The sequence below is a fragment of the Neovison vison genome, chromosome 3, assembly GCF_020171115.1.
Source record: "Neovison vison isolate M4711 chromosome 3, ASM_NN_V1, whole genome shotgun sequence".
In the NCBI taxonomy this organism is placed as follows: domain Eukaryota; kingdom Metazoa; phylum Chordata; class Mammalia; order Carnivora; family Mustelidae; genus Neogale; species Neogale vison.
Window position 1 is genome coordinate 171178941 of NC_058093.1, and position 13690 is coordinate 171192630.

The following is a 13690-nucleotide window of genomic DNA, read 5'->3' on the forward strand; positions in this document are numbered from 1 at the left end:
ACGGCCACTAGGTCAGGCAGTTTCCAGAAGGGATGACAGTTCTTGCTGTCCTCTGCTCCAGTTCCTGTTGAGAAGCACTCTCTGGAATGTAAGCAGCCACAATTCTCCCGTGTGGTCCTGTCTTGAGGGTGCCTTATGACCTCTTGAAAGGCAGGACCTCTCGACCACCCGGAAGGCAGCTACCCTCTTTGCAGCGACAGAGGTGAGCTGAGGCTGCAGTCCCTGAGGCTGAGCTGCACGCACAGAGGTACGATGGGTCCCCAGTTATTCGGTCCTGGCTTCAGAGGATATGAATTCAAAGTGAGGCACTGCTATGTGCTAGCTCCCCTACGAGTCTGACTGTATAAAGACTCCTAATGCCCAAGTTTTGCCAGCACACGTTACTACAAATCAAAACGCTATGAAGCTGGTGTGGTTCCTTCCTGGCCTGGGACAGATTTAGTGGCCACTGTTTTCAAAGCCACCTAATTCCAGGCCACAGGATTTGCCAGACGTAGGGCTCCTTATAGTCCAGGGCAGAGGCCGACAGCTGGGCCAGGCCACACGGTAGACAGAGAGTTCCAGCCCCGCGGTGCTTGTCGTTCCGCCTTCAGTATGAGAGGTGGCTCGGGTGCACCGTCATGCCACGGCCTGCCCACAAGGAAGCTGTGCACACAGCTACACAGGAGGCAACAGAGGAAAGTCAGCTGGAAGGAGACCATCCCAAATGCACAAGGTCTGGAGATGCAATTGAGAAAGTGGCCCAACCTGCTAGAGATGGGAGGCAGAGTCAGGAAGGCCTGCTGTTAAGGCCACCTTAACTACCCTCCAAGATGACAGGAAAGATGGTGAGACCAGACATTAGTTATCTATCTGGAAGAGTCTACCACATCTATTGCGGACACAAGGAGGTATCTTTTGCTTTTTAAAGAAAACAAAGACTGACTGACAGTAGGAAGGAGGGAAGGGACCTGGGCCTCCTCAGGCTCGCAGCAGCAGACACAGTGCTGTGCAGTGGGGGCCTCGGGGGAGCTGGATGCAACGGGAGATGGTGGGGGCAGGTGAGGCAGGGAGCAGAGGGAGCAGGGGTGTGGTATTACGCATACCCTAATAATAGTGTTGGAGAACAAAGAGGGTCTCAGAGCTGACAAGTTGCTGGTGTGCTTTCAAGAGAAACAATATAAAAGGTGCTTCCACTTCTGGGCCCCTTAAGTCCCTCCTGCCTTCCTATCCTCCTGCCCTCCACAGCTCCCCAGGCATTCTTGCGAGCAGTTCTGAACAGATGTGCTCTTGCTGTAGACTCAGCTACGGTTCCCCTCTAGGTCACAGGAGCTCCCGGGGGCAGAATGTTCCAAGGGAAGGATGGCTAACTGGCAGGGCTCCCTGTAGCACCTTCCAGCCCTGACGGCCCCCGCACAGCCGGGGCTCTCCCACCTGACCACCTGCCCCACATCCATGGGCGCCCGCTCAGGTCGTTCAGCCGAGCGGCCGCCGCCCTCACTCCATCTATCTAACGACCAGCAGCTGGGCATTTTGGCTCTTCTCGGCATTTCTCCTTTTCCCTAAGAGGATAGTAAATCACGAGAAAAACCGTGGGAATGAGTGGAGGGCCTTTGCAGCCTGGGGCAGCATCTCCTGCTATTTCTACCCATCAGATTCCAAATCTGTGACCCTGGATTTACTCCCTCCCTTGCCCTGAGAGGAGCAGCTCTTTAGTTTCCTTCACTAAAATGAAACCATGTGCAAATCAAGGAGAGAAACTCAGGAAAAACTACTACTGCTTCAGGCTTACACCACCAACGTGGAGATGCTGGGAGACGCCCAGGAGGGCCATGGTCTCAGGCATTTGTAAGATACAGAAACTTCTAGAGTAGCGTCTTCACTCACTCCAGAAGACACCGGGTGGGTGTGGCCCTGAGGGCACTTATGCACGCGCGCACACACACACACACCACACAGTATTTGGATGCACTTGTAAAACACGTGCTCCTTAAGTGGTCACCTCAGAGCAGGAGCTGATGAACCAAGCCCGGAGGAGCACGGTAGAGACACAAAATGGTCACTGCAAATCTGAGACAAACATGCAGTGATGAAGCAGATGCTACGGCATCTTGTGTACAATGTAAAGCCAGTATTTCATTTTGTATTATTTTTGTAAGAAAAGATGAAAAAAACCCACCATACTGACGCATACTACAACGTGGATGGACCCTGAAAACATTATCGAAGTAAAAGCCAGACACAAAAGACCGCATAGTATATGATTCCATTTTTATGAAATGTCCAGAACAGGCAAATCTATGGAGACAGAGAAGTAGATTAGTGGTTGCCTAGGGCTTAGCAGGTGGAGGGCTGAGGGTACAGGTCTTCTTCTGGGAATGATGAAAACGTCCGAAATGGATTATGGTGATGGCTGCACAGTCCTGTGAATGTTCTAAAAAACCACTTTACTTATTTTTTTTTTTAAAGATTTTTTATTTATTTATTTGACAGAGAGAGATCACAAGTAGACAGAGAGGCAGGCAGAAAGAGAGGAGGAAGCAGGCTCCCCGCTGAGCAGAGAGCCCGATGTGGGGCTCGATCCCAGGACCCCGAGATCATGACCTGAGCCAAAGGCAGCGGCTTAAGCCACTGAGCCACCCAGGCGCCCCCACTTTATTTTTTTTTTCACTTTTAGTAGGCTCTACGCCCAATGTGGGGCTTGAACTCACAATCCCTAGACCAAGAGCATGTTCTACCGACTGAGCCAGCCAGGAGCCCCTATACACTGTACAGAAGTGAACTGTATGCTATGGGAAATATATCCAATAGAGCTGTCACATATAACCCAAAAAAGCCCTAGAGCGTAAAAACAAACCCAACCACAATGCAATAGAGGATTCAAGAACGCATTTTCACACTTGCACCGAAAGCTAGTAGGCCTCAGAGATCCCACTTCTCAGCTCCTATGCAGTGCCTGGCAGATCTTCCCGAGAGCTGGGGAAGCTCTAAGGCCCTTCCAGGTCTCAGGAAAGGCCCAGCAATGGTTTCACTGTAATGACTTACTACTTTTCCTAAACTGAATGAGCTTCAAGCACCTTGAAACCTGAGGGCCCTGGAAGGAGCCTTACACGGGGAAGAGCCCCTGGGGCTCACACTGCTTTAGCTTCTCTATAAACCCACCCTGTAGACAGGTAACTACCTAGTCATCAAGACAGCTTTCAGCACAAAAAAAATATGGTGTGGGAAACCAGAGCCCAACCACCCGCCACACAGGAGGTTGACTTTGCCTTCCTTTTATTGAGTCTTGAATTTCCCACTGCTCAGCATCTCAGACTGTGCCGAAAAAGCTCTAAGACATACTCCCACAACGCTGGGAGTTGGGGGTGGGGGACCTGGGGGTAGGATGGAGGCGTTTTTTTCCTAGGAGTAGTTAGATTATAGTATTAAGTAAACACATGAATAGGCACTTTATCAAGATCAAGACCTGTCCTCTGGAGATTTACATACCTACAGCTATAGTAAAGGTTATTAGTCCGTTTTCCTTCTGATGTCAAAACAGTCTGAGAGGGATTTCTTCCTGAGACAGGAAAAGGATCCAGATATGCGTTCAAATAACATTAACTTTGTTGGCATTATCTCAGTCAGCTCTTTTGCTTACTTTCTCCTCTTAATTGCTCTCCACACCCAGAAAGGGAAGAAAAAACAAAACCACTACTGGCTTCAGCTGCCAGGCTCTAATGATAAGCAACCACTTTCTGGCGAAACTTTAATGACAAGGCAGGCGGCGCACAGAGCAGGAAGCACCCGGCTCCAACTCGAGGCCTTGCGCCCACCCTCACCACACTGAGAAACACCATCAATTAGGCTAAGGCCCTGCGAGAACCTGTGTGCAGCCAGGAGGCTCAACATACTTTCCTACTCTGTGGTCACTGTCTAGAAACTTCAGGGCCAAAACCACAGGGGTAGCTGCGACTTGGGTTTCCAGACCTGCCCCAGGAATTTTTGTTTTTTTACTTCAAAGTGTCCCCTTTGCCCTTTCCCAGAGGCCAATAGTGGGAGGGACTTGCACAGATCAGTTAAAAACCTGTGTCACTCTGAATGCAAGGGCAGTTCTAAAGGGCTCCCACTTAAAAACTTTGTACATGACAGGCTTCTTTCTAGGCCTCAGGGAAATGTTCACCTCTGGAACTCTCCCACTTTTGAAGGCATGGCAACTGTGGCCACGAGTGGCCTTTTTATCTTGTACTTAGAACACACATGAATGAAAATATACACCCAGCCACATCCTGGTGAGTTAACATCACCTACCTAGGATCCAGAAAGCCCACTCCTGGGTACTTAACCGAGAGAGATGAAAATGTCCACGGAACACTTGTGTAAGAATGCCCATGGCAGCAATGTTCAAGGTGTCCCCTCCCAGGAAACCACCCAAATGTCCATCAACGGGGGTGGAGATAAATAAACTGGGGTACGTCCAAATAAGAGAAACCTACTCTGCAATTAAAAAAATCCCAAGCTACTGGGGCGCCTGGGTGGCTCAGTGGGTTAAGCCTCTGCCTTCGGCTCAGGTCATGATCCCAGAGTCCTGGGGTCGAGCCCCGAATCGGGCTCTCTGCTTCTCGGGGAGTCTGCTTACTCCTCTCTCTCTCTGCCTGCCTCTCTGCCTACTTGTGATCTCTGTCAAATAAATAAAATCTTTAAAAAAAAAAAACCCCAAAACCCCCAAGCTACTGATAATGTCCAACACGAGTGAATCTCACCTATTAAATTCCGTGAAGAAAGAAGAACAAAAAAATTTTTTAAAGAAGTGCCTAGTATAGGATTCCACTTACATCAAGCACTGGAACAGGTGAAACTACTTTACGGTGACAGATGTCAGAACAGGATATAAGGGAAGGAACTTTCCAAAGGGAAAGAAATGTTCTATCTTGATTAAAGCAGAGGCAACAAAATTCATGAAACTGTACACTTCAAATGTGTGTGTTTGATCATATATAAATCACACCCTAACATGAAAAGAGAAAGAGAAAACAAATGATGGCTGGGGGATGTAATGGGATGAGGGGTTTAGCCTGTCACTTTCTAGGTTGCTTGATTCTGCAGAAGCCACACGAACATCTCAGCCCCCGAAATGCCATGCAGAGCACCCACAGACCCCAGACAACAGCCCCTGGGCCCCAAGCTTGAGGCCTCCACGGGGCTGGCCTCCCCTTAACTGTGCTGGCAACCTAAGGGAGACAGGCATTGGCAGCAGGACCTCAAAGGCCTCGGGGGCCAATATGAAGGGGGGTGGACAATGCTGTGCAGTCTGGCACCTGGCCAGCACCCTTGCCCAGTCTTTTAGCAAAGGCCACACCAGGAAGCCCTGCGGGACGGACAGGAGCTGGCCACATGGGCTTCACACAGGCCTGACATCTGCCTGCAGGGGGCGCCCTGCCAATGATGAGGGTTCACAGCCCAGGAGAAAAGCTTTAAGCTGGGTGAGCTTGTCTGGGCTGAGTGCCTCCCACCCACCCACTCACAGGTCAAAATGGGCCCCGGAGCCTCAAAGAGGGTTTTCAAGTAACCATGTTACTTGGGTCAAGTAACCGTAGCTCTGTCTACCCTGGTAGTTCGTGCCTATTACAAGCACAGCTCCGTGTGCCTGGGGTTCAGTAAGTATGGACAACCTGTCAGGATGATTTTCTATGGCTTGCCTTCTCCACTCGTGGCTATGCTCATTTGCACACACGTAGAGGGAAGGTCATTGCTAAAAAATACCAATTTCCTACTACGCGTAGAGGGAAGGTCATTGCTAAAAATACCAATTTCCTACCCGCCTTCACTCACCTCTTCACAAGACAACAGGGGCCTTTCCCACCAAGGCCTGGAATGGCTGCTCCTTCTTACTCCTCACACTCCCTTCAATGCCATTTCTTCAGGGAGACCTTCCTTAAGGTTGACCTCCCAACTGCACCTCTATGCCCTGCTGCCATCATCTAGCACTTTCCTTACCCTCCTCATGACCGCAGTGACTTGGCTGTTTGCTCACTGTCTGACTTCTCTATGCACAGTAAGGCTGAGGAAAATGGTGATTGTGGCCAGTTTGTTCTCCACTATATAAGGCCTCAGTCAATACTGGCTGAATGAGCAAATTCTGTATCTTTAAGCAAACCAACAAAAGCCAAAACCAAAACCCCCACATGTATTCGTGCAAGTTCGATGTATGCGAGACAGCCTTGTAATGCATGCTTGCGTCTAGAGAAGTCTTCTGGGAGCCAGTCTGAGTCTTTCTGTGACACAGGACACACATGGCCATGACAGAGGAGGATGCTGAAAAGTGGATGTCCCGTATCTGATCAAAGTACCAATCTCTGTGGCCAGAAGAGATGTACACCTTATGGAACTGACCAGAAAATGTGGTTCACAAGCCATTTTATTCTCTAAAACACGTACCATACAGGAAGCAGAGGCTGCAGATGCAACCTCGTGAGATGAAAAATGAGCCAGTTGGGACCATAAAACAAGGAGGATAGGACATATATGCTGACTTGGCAAGTCATCTAGCACACTGCCAGAGGAGAAATCGCTCATGTGCACAGGCGCGCCCACATAGTCTGTGGCCCAGAACCCTAAAGTTCACAGTGACATCATTTAAAGAAAAAAACAAAACAAAACAAGATCTGGCACCAGTCTGTCACCAGGCCTACCGGAGAGGTCATTTTCACCAAACATAACGCTACCTAGGGAAGAGCTCCCTGCCAAACTCCAGTCAAAAACAGTGCCCTCTCTTATTCTCTGCGTTAGTTAGAAATCTGCTAAACCGTTGACCCAAAAAGTCATTTTCGCGTCCTCCCCCTGAGTTCGGCTGTTCTGCCCCCCACTGCTGAGAGATGTGGGAGTCAGAGGCCGAGTGAGAAGAGCACCAAGCCAGGAGTTCTGGCCTCGGCCCCCCACTTCCTGTCTGTCAACTGTGACGGCCTCACTCAGACTCCCCAAGCCACAGTTTCCTGCCCATTACTTAGTAAATAAGGCAATGAATAACATAAAGAATACTATTCTTACACAAGTCATGGCGTTCCAGTTGTTTCCTCCTTGACATCAGGGCGGTGATTCTGGTCATTTATTAAACAGTTATTATGTGCTAGCTTACATGAATAAGGCCTGGTTTTGTAAAAAGTAACAACTAACCTTAACAAGTCACAGGGTGGAAAAAAAACATACATGGCTCTGGTTCTGCTTTTTGTGTTAGGAGGTGGGAAATAAAGATGGGAGAGTGAGAAGCAGGGGCAATTTAAAACTCAGAGCCTTCGGTAATTCATTCTGACACAGCATGGCGTATTAGAATAGAATATATGCTGAAGCAACTGGCAAGGACCTGTGTTCTGCCTGGTATTTCTCTGATGGCAGATACTTGCTGAATGTTCAGGGAAGAAAGCGAGACTGGAGGGTAGAAGCCCAGCACTGAAAACTCTCAGGTCGGAGTGAGTGTTCAGGGGCCCTCTGAGTAAATGGGGTCCCACTCTGGTCTCCGCAGACACAAGAGTCCAGAAGAGAAAAAGGACCATTTGCTCATTCCCAAGGCCAGGGCTGCTGAGAATGGCATGGGCTGGGGAGGAGCAAGGGAGTCAGAGCAGGATGTTCTCAGCTGCGCCCGCCTCCTCTGGGCCCATCAGGGAGGGGGGTGGAAGCATTCTGGGTCGGTGCTCTCCTACCTGGTGCCATGTGCAGCAGGCCTGACCTGGCAGCTTTCCTGTAAGCCCAGCTCTCCCCTCCTCCCATGGCTGCCTGGGACCCGCCTGCCACTGCTTTGGGGCAAGTCTGCCCCAAGAAGGTACACAGGACCCAGTCAGGCCCCATGGGTGTCTGGAGAAATGGCAGACCAAATGGTGGGAAATGGTGGTCAGCCAAAAGCAGAAACCAAAATTACACAAAGGGAAAAAAAGGAAGAGTCCATGAAGCAAAAACAGCAAGGGAAGTTTTTGCATTTAACGCCCACGGTGGCCTACCTTCACTCCCCCAGGAAGAGTTCTGTCATCCAGAGCCCAGTTCCATGATTGCCTGGAGTGTATGTGGAGGCCTACAGTCACCAGGGAACTCCAGACAGAGCCATGAGCATCCCACATTGGGGAGTTCCACAGAAGCTCCCCAGGCTGTGCAGTGTTTGAACCAGCCCCCTGATGCCAGAGAGCAGCCACCTGTTAAGGTGAGCACGCTTGAGGGGGCAGCAGGGGTGAAGCTGAGGGGGTCAGCACACAGACCGTCTCTCCACCGCTACTCACCATGTACGAAGGAAAGATCAGAACTCGCTTGTGCTTGCCACAAGGCCACTGGGGGTCATCCAAGAGATTTGGGTCATAGTCCATGAAGTCTCCCAGGTCGCTACCTGAGGATCCCACACAAAATAATCAATAGGGGTCCTGGACTCCCTGAAGCAGAAGCAGTGGGGCGAATGCCAAGTCTAAAGTTAGGGCCTCGGGTTGTTGAGACCAGAATCACGCTGCCCACTCTGCCCCACAGGAGACATCCCTACAGGCCAGTGAAGGGTACCCCCAACTCGAGGGGTCGCCAATACTTAACATCCTGACAGGTTCTCCAGTGTAGAAAATTATGTATCACTCCCCAGACCTGGGAGAGCACAAAACCTCATGAGCATGAACGATGCAGCAGGCACTTGGGTTACAAAATGGGGCACCGAGAAAGGAACATTTGCTGAACCTGCAGATCAAATGAGTCACTCGAGTCCTGCCTCGCCGGCCACTCACTTCTGGTGTGAAGGCTTCCAGGCGGGCTACTGTGTCTGCACACAGGTCAGAGCGGACGCCAGTGCTTCCAAACTCCGCACCTGGACAGGCCCGAGGAACTTCCCCGTCATCTGGAGTTTCTCTGACAGTGGACATAATGCTGCTTCATACAGTTCTCTCCCTTGTTCGCACCTTACAAAGGTTTGCAGAGGCAAAGCTATAAGCGTTAGCTCACCCACTAGGGGAATCACCAAAAAGTTCTCACACCTGATCCAAATCTGAACACTAGGAAAACAGCGGCAAGAACCAGGCTGAGGTGAGGAGCTGAGTGGTGGGGAGAGGCGGGGGAGGGGATGGTCCAGCCATGTCTATGGGTGCAGATGCCCTCGGTATTTCTCCTTGCAGGAGCTCGGGAGTTGGTAGGTGAAACATCTCCTTGGTTAAGGTCCCCCCATGGACCAGCTGTGAACATGTATGGTCTGAAACTGGGCTTGTCCCAAAGTCATTGTGGCCTGTGGGATGGGCTCACGCTCTATCCAGAGGCCTCTGTCCTCCAGTCTGTACAAAGGGAGACCCCGCCCATACAGTGCATGGAAGCACCTTCTCAACGTGCTGCCCGGCCCTGCCTGAGGTTACCTGTGTCCAGGCTCCCCTGGGTACTGCTTGTGCGTCCTATGGAGAGACTGCGGTGGCTCAGGTTACGGAACTGGGAGAAGGAGGAGGCGGAGTCTATGGTATTTCTCCGGACTCCAAAGGCATTTGTGGGTAACAGAAACTGCGTGTAGGAAACAGTCTAAAAGGTGAAGACAAAAACGGACAAAATTAATTACTTCCAAGCCGTGAAAGGTGTGCATTCAAATTCTTACATCTGCACTTCTAAAATCTAATGAGATTGGTATTTATTTGCGCAAAAACCTAATCTCCACTGACTTGAGGCTAGAAAGAGTTTTAACTTATCACACTCTGTGTGAATATTCACATTATATGGTAGAAAGAGCAGTGTGTTTGAGAACTATCCCCGAAGTACTAGAATGTTGTGTAATACCCAAGACACATACCACACTTTTTTTTTCTTTTTTGAACACCACACGAGCTTTATAACCCACCGAGTACAGAATTCCAGAACACATCAGGCCCCAAGAATAATGATAAGGGGCTGTGGCCTCATTCCTGTGTAGACACTCCTCACTGCCCCTTTTACTAGATGAGAAAAATGAATTCTTGCCCTAAACAGTTCCCGAGATTACTGCTGATAATGAAGGAATTAATGCCACCACAGAACATCCCTGTATGTTCTGTTGGCAGACGTGATCTCTGATGCTTGTCTCTAGCTTAACCTCCCTCATTCCTATGTAGACACTCAACCTTTAGGAATGACACAGAACAAGTGATTTTCTTTTCACCTACTTGGAGAAGCCCTTCTCATACACCCCTGCCTGCCTGTGAGCTAAGGGCTGATGACACCCGGACACAGTGGTGACCAACTGTTCTGGGAGAGGGGAGGTGGGGAGGTCAGTGGCTGCCCCAGCAGCTTCAGCTGGAAGCAAACTACCCTGAGATGGCTTCCCCAAATACTTGCATCATCTCCATAAATGGGCTTCTGAAGGGCTTACAAAGACTGCCTGGATCCAGCACCAAATGGTCAAATTCATCTTTGAATCTTCACCCCTCAGACTTCTAGGCAGCAGCTCACTGGATTGCATGTAAGGAGGAATGCAGGTCTTCCCGCTAGGTGCTCACTAAGGCTGAGAAACTCAGCTTCTCAGCACTGTGGGAAGCCTCCCCAGCCCCCACGCTCAAAACAAACTTCCTAGTAGCAGGAATGCAGCATGGTGACACCATCAGCTAAAGCATGTCCAAGCCACTCGGTTCAGAACATGCATGTCGTGTGGGGGATACTTGTCAGTGTCTTGCATTCCATCATAAATGGCACTGGTGGAGAAATACTCATGCTGCTACTTCCTTACCGGCTTGGTGGGTTCCCAAGTGCATGCTAAGGAAGTGGGGACAGGCTGGCCCTGACCTGGTTCATCCACCACTGTGGACTGTCATGCTGCCTCCGATTCTGACCCACCCTGGTGGTGTTGGCACAGACTCGAGGACTGGAAGCTAGGAAGCCTTACCTTCCCGTCAGCTCCCAGCTCCACACCTTCAAGTCCAATGATCTCCTTCAAGCTCACGGCACCTGTGGACTGCTTCCCTCCATCCAACTTCAAATCCCTGGGGAGGACAAGCCCAAGAGAAAATGCTCTGGTTTATACCCCAAAAAGCCACGATGATGTTTACTACACAAGACACCACAATCACACTGATGAAAACGAGTACATGGGCTCCAGCCAACAGGGTATCCCTCTGACCCTCCTCGGGGCCGGTTAACAACATTCTGAGGCAATTCCACCTTGTCTCATCCACTTTGATATAAATGAAATCCAAGCAAACGGAAAGCCTGAAGATGAAAGGCAGGCTCAGAAGCCGAAGGACCTCTGGCGATCCTCTGAGCAAGGCCCCTCCGCTTGCAGTCTGCTAACAGGAAGCCAGGGAGCATCACGAGTCCCTGGGCATCACGAGGCCAGTAGTTCTCTTAGGCTCAGGCTGCTGGTTTTATTTTAAAGCTGGCAGAGACCATCTCCCCTCACCGCCCCTTTTACGAAGAGAGAAATGAATTCTTACCCTAAACAGTTCCCGAGATTACTTCTGGTAAAAAAGGAATTCATGCCACCCCAGCCACCCCAGCCACCTCACCAGGGGACCTAGAACACGAGTGTCTTTCTATAAAAGAACAGTCTCCAGCACTAACCAGCATTTATACAGCACTTCACAATTTACGAAGTCTTCTACACATCGTCTCTGCCATACCTTAAGATGATCCCATCAGACAGGTACTGCTATCATTAACTTCTTTTACAGACAAAAAACCCACAGGAGGCTGAGCGGTTTGCCAAGGTCACTAGGAGAGGAGGCTGTAGAGATGGGGTTCGCATCCAGTGCGGTTTCTAGAACACAGCGTTGCAACTGATGCAAGACTGAGCTGGCTGTGGTTATGCTCACGTTTAACTGCTCACATTGTCAAGGACAATCCCTCTCCTTACGGTGGTCCTCGGGCTTGGCTGCTGATTAGAATCATGTGGGGGGCTCTGACAAACCAGTGCAGCCTGGATCCCACCTGCAGACATTGTTTCAGCTGGTATGAGGGGCAACCTGGGTGTCCATTTTAAACACTTGCCAGGGGCTTCTAAAATGCAGTCATGTTTAGGAAGGACTGTCTTCCAGTTTCTGTCCCTAGGATGTGGAGCTTGTGAGTCAAAAGTCATCTCAGGCTGGCAGTGTTCTTGCTGCGTGGCCTGGAGAGAGGCCCCACATTCAAGGGCGGGCTCCTACAACCCAAGGAAGAACATACAGAACATAAAGGCAAGACTCTCCAGGCCAAAGATAAAGAATTCAAGGAAAAAGAGAGGGAGCTGGGTGAGCAAGGAAAGAGAGGGAGCTGGGTGAGTAGCTCTTTCCTTAAAGAGAGACAAGGAGCCTCCCCTTCTGGGAAGGAAAACAGGGATTCTCTGATTTAGTTCATCTATTGCTGGCTCTATAAGCCTACCTCTAATGCAGCAGTGTGATTAACGACACTTTTAAAAGAAATAGCCCAGGGGCACATCTGACTTGATTTTGGACTCAGATCATGATCTTGGGTCCCTGGGATCAGCCCTGTGTGGGTTCCATGCTCAGTGGGGAATCTGCTTGTCCCTCTCCTTCTGCCCCTCCCCCCTGCTTACGTATGTACAGTCTCGCTCTCTCAAAAACAAACAAATAGACTTTTTTTAAAAAAAGGAATAACCAAAATTTGCATCCAGTAAGTACTGCATTTTTTAAAGTAGTCTCCTTAGGACACCATAATATTGCTATGCTCAAACTCTCTGGAGCCCATCCCAGTCTGCAAGCTTTATATTTATACATATTTTTATTCTAAACACTATTACTTGAATTAGGGCTTTCCCCCTTCCCCCCAGCCTACTGACCACAAACTGTACATGACTGTAAATGACTTCAGGTAATTCCAGATATCAAGCTCACCCGCTAGGGATGGTACAGAATAGGACAGTAACTCACAGAGCTGTAGACACTGTTAGAAGGCGCAGACCATCCCATCCAGCACTCCAAGCATACTGTGAACAATGGGAGGACTCTGGGCATGTGTTTGCATTCTCCCGAGGTGGGGGGGGGTGCCTCTTCTGTGGGGGGACTGTGAGATCCAGGATGACTAAAGTCACGTCACTTTATAAACAGGCCCTGTGAACAGAGACCTGCATTCCAGGTCCGAATCTCCAATCTGCAGCTGGAAAGACCAGGCAAGCAGGCGGGGAGCAAAGTGGGGCTCAGTAAGGCCACCAGAACCTGGGGATGGCCCACGCCAGAGACCACCCACCCTGCTGCCCCGCCTTCTGCGGGAGCCGTCCAGGCGGCCGCCCTCACAAAGGGAAATGCCGACACAGCAAGAACCTGAACCAGGCAACGAGGCGAAAGTGGCCATGGCGGGCAAGGAGAAAGGGGATGGCCGTGGGAGCCCAGGAGGGGAGCGGGTATAAAGACAGCAGCGCCTCGCATTTCATGAAAGGATCTCCGGCTCGCTTCCAGGGCATCCTCCTTGCCGGAAGCACAAACCAGCGGGCACGGGCCTCAAATTCCCAACTCCCAAACAACTGTCTCCTTGTTTCCATTCTGCCAGACAGAGAATGTTATTTAGGGCTGAATCTAATTTAAAAGCAGGGCCTATCTTCACGGGGTAAGAAAACCCAAAGAAGTACGGATATTAAAATATGCCCATTTTAAGGGTGCTCCTAAATGGAGAGCTGGCTGCAGGCAGGGACAGAGGCTCATTCTGTGTTTGTGTCCTACCTACACAATGTCTGATGTGCAGTGTTTACTTGAAGAAGCCAGGTAGCCTGGCTCTTTGCTGCCTCACCAGAGCTGGTTTACAAAGATGGCAGGGGCCATGCTCAAACCACACTCCCCTT

General features: G+C 50.2%; 1 protein-coding gene across 3 annotated transcripts in view; it reads right to left on the reverse strand.

The window, feature by feature from the left end:
* The window catches only part of CABLES1 (Cdk5 and Abl enzyme substrate 1), a 111542-nt gene that overhangs the window by 11694 nt on the left and 86158 nt on the right, over positions 1 to 13690 (reverse strand). For all 3 annotated transcript variants that reach the window (XM_044243280.1, XM_044243279.1, XM_044243281.1), the window contains 3 exons: positions 10808 to 10904; positions 9321 to 9477; positions 8223 to 8326 (listed from right to left, as the gene is read on the reverse strand). In XM_044243280.1, the coding sequence (XP_044099215.1) occupies positions 8223 to 8326; positions 9321 to 9477; positions 10808 to 10904 (358 nt within the window). The remainder of the gene's footprint in view (positions 1 to 8222; positions 8327 to 9320; positions 9478 to 10807; positions 10905 to 13690) is intronic.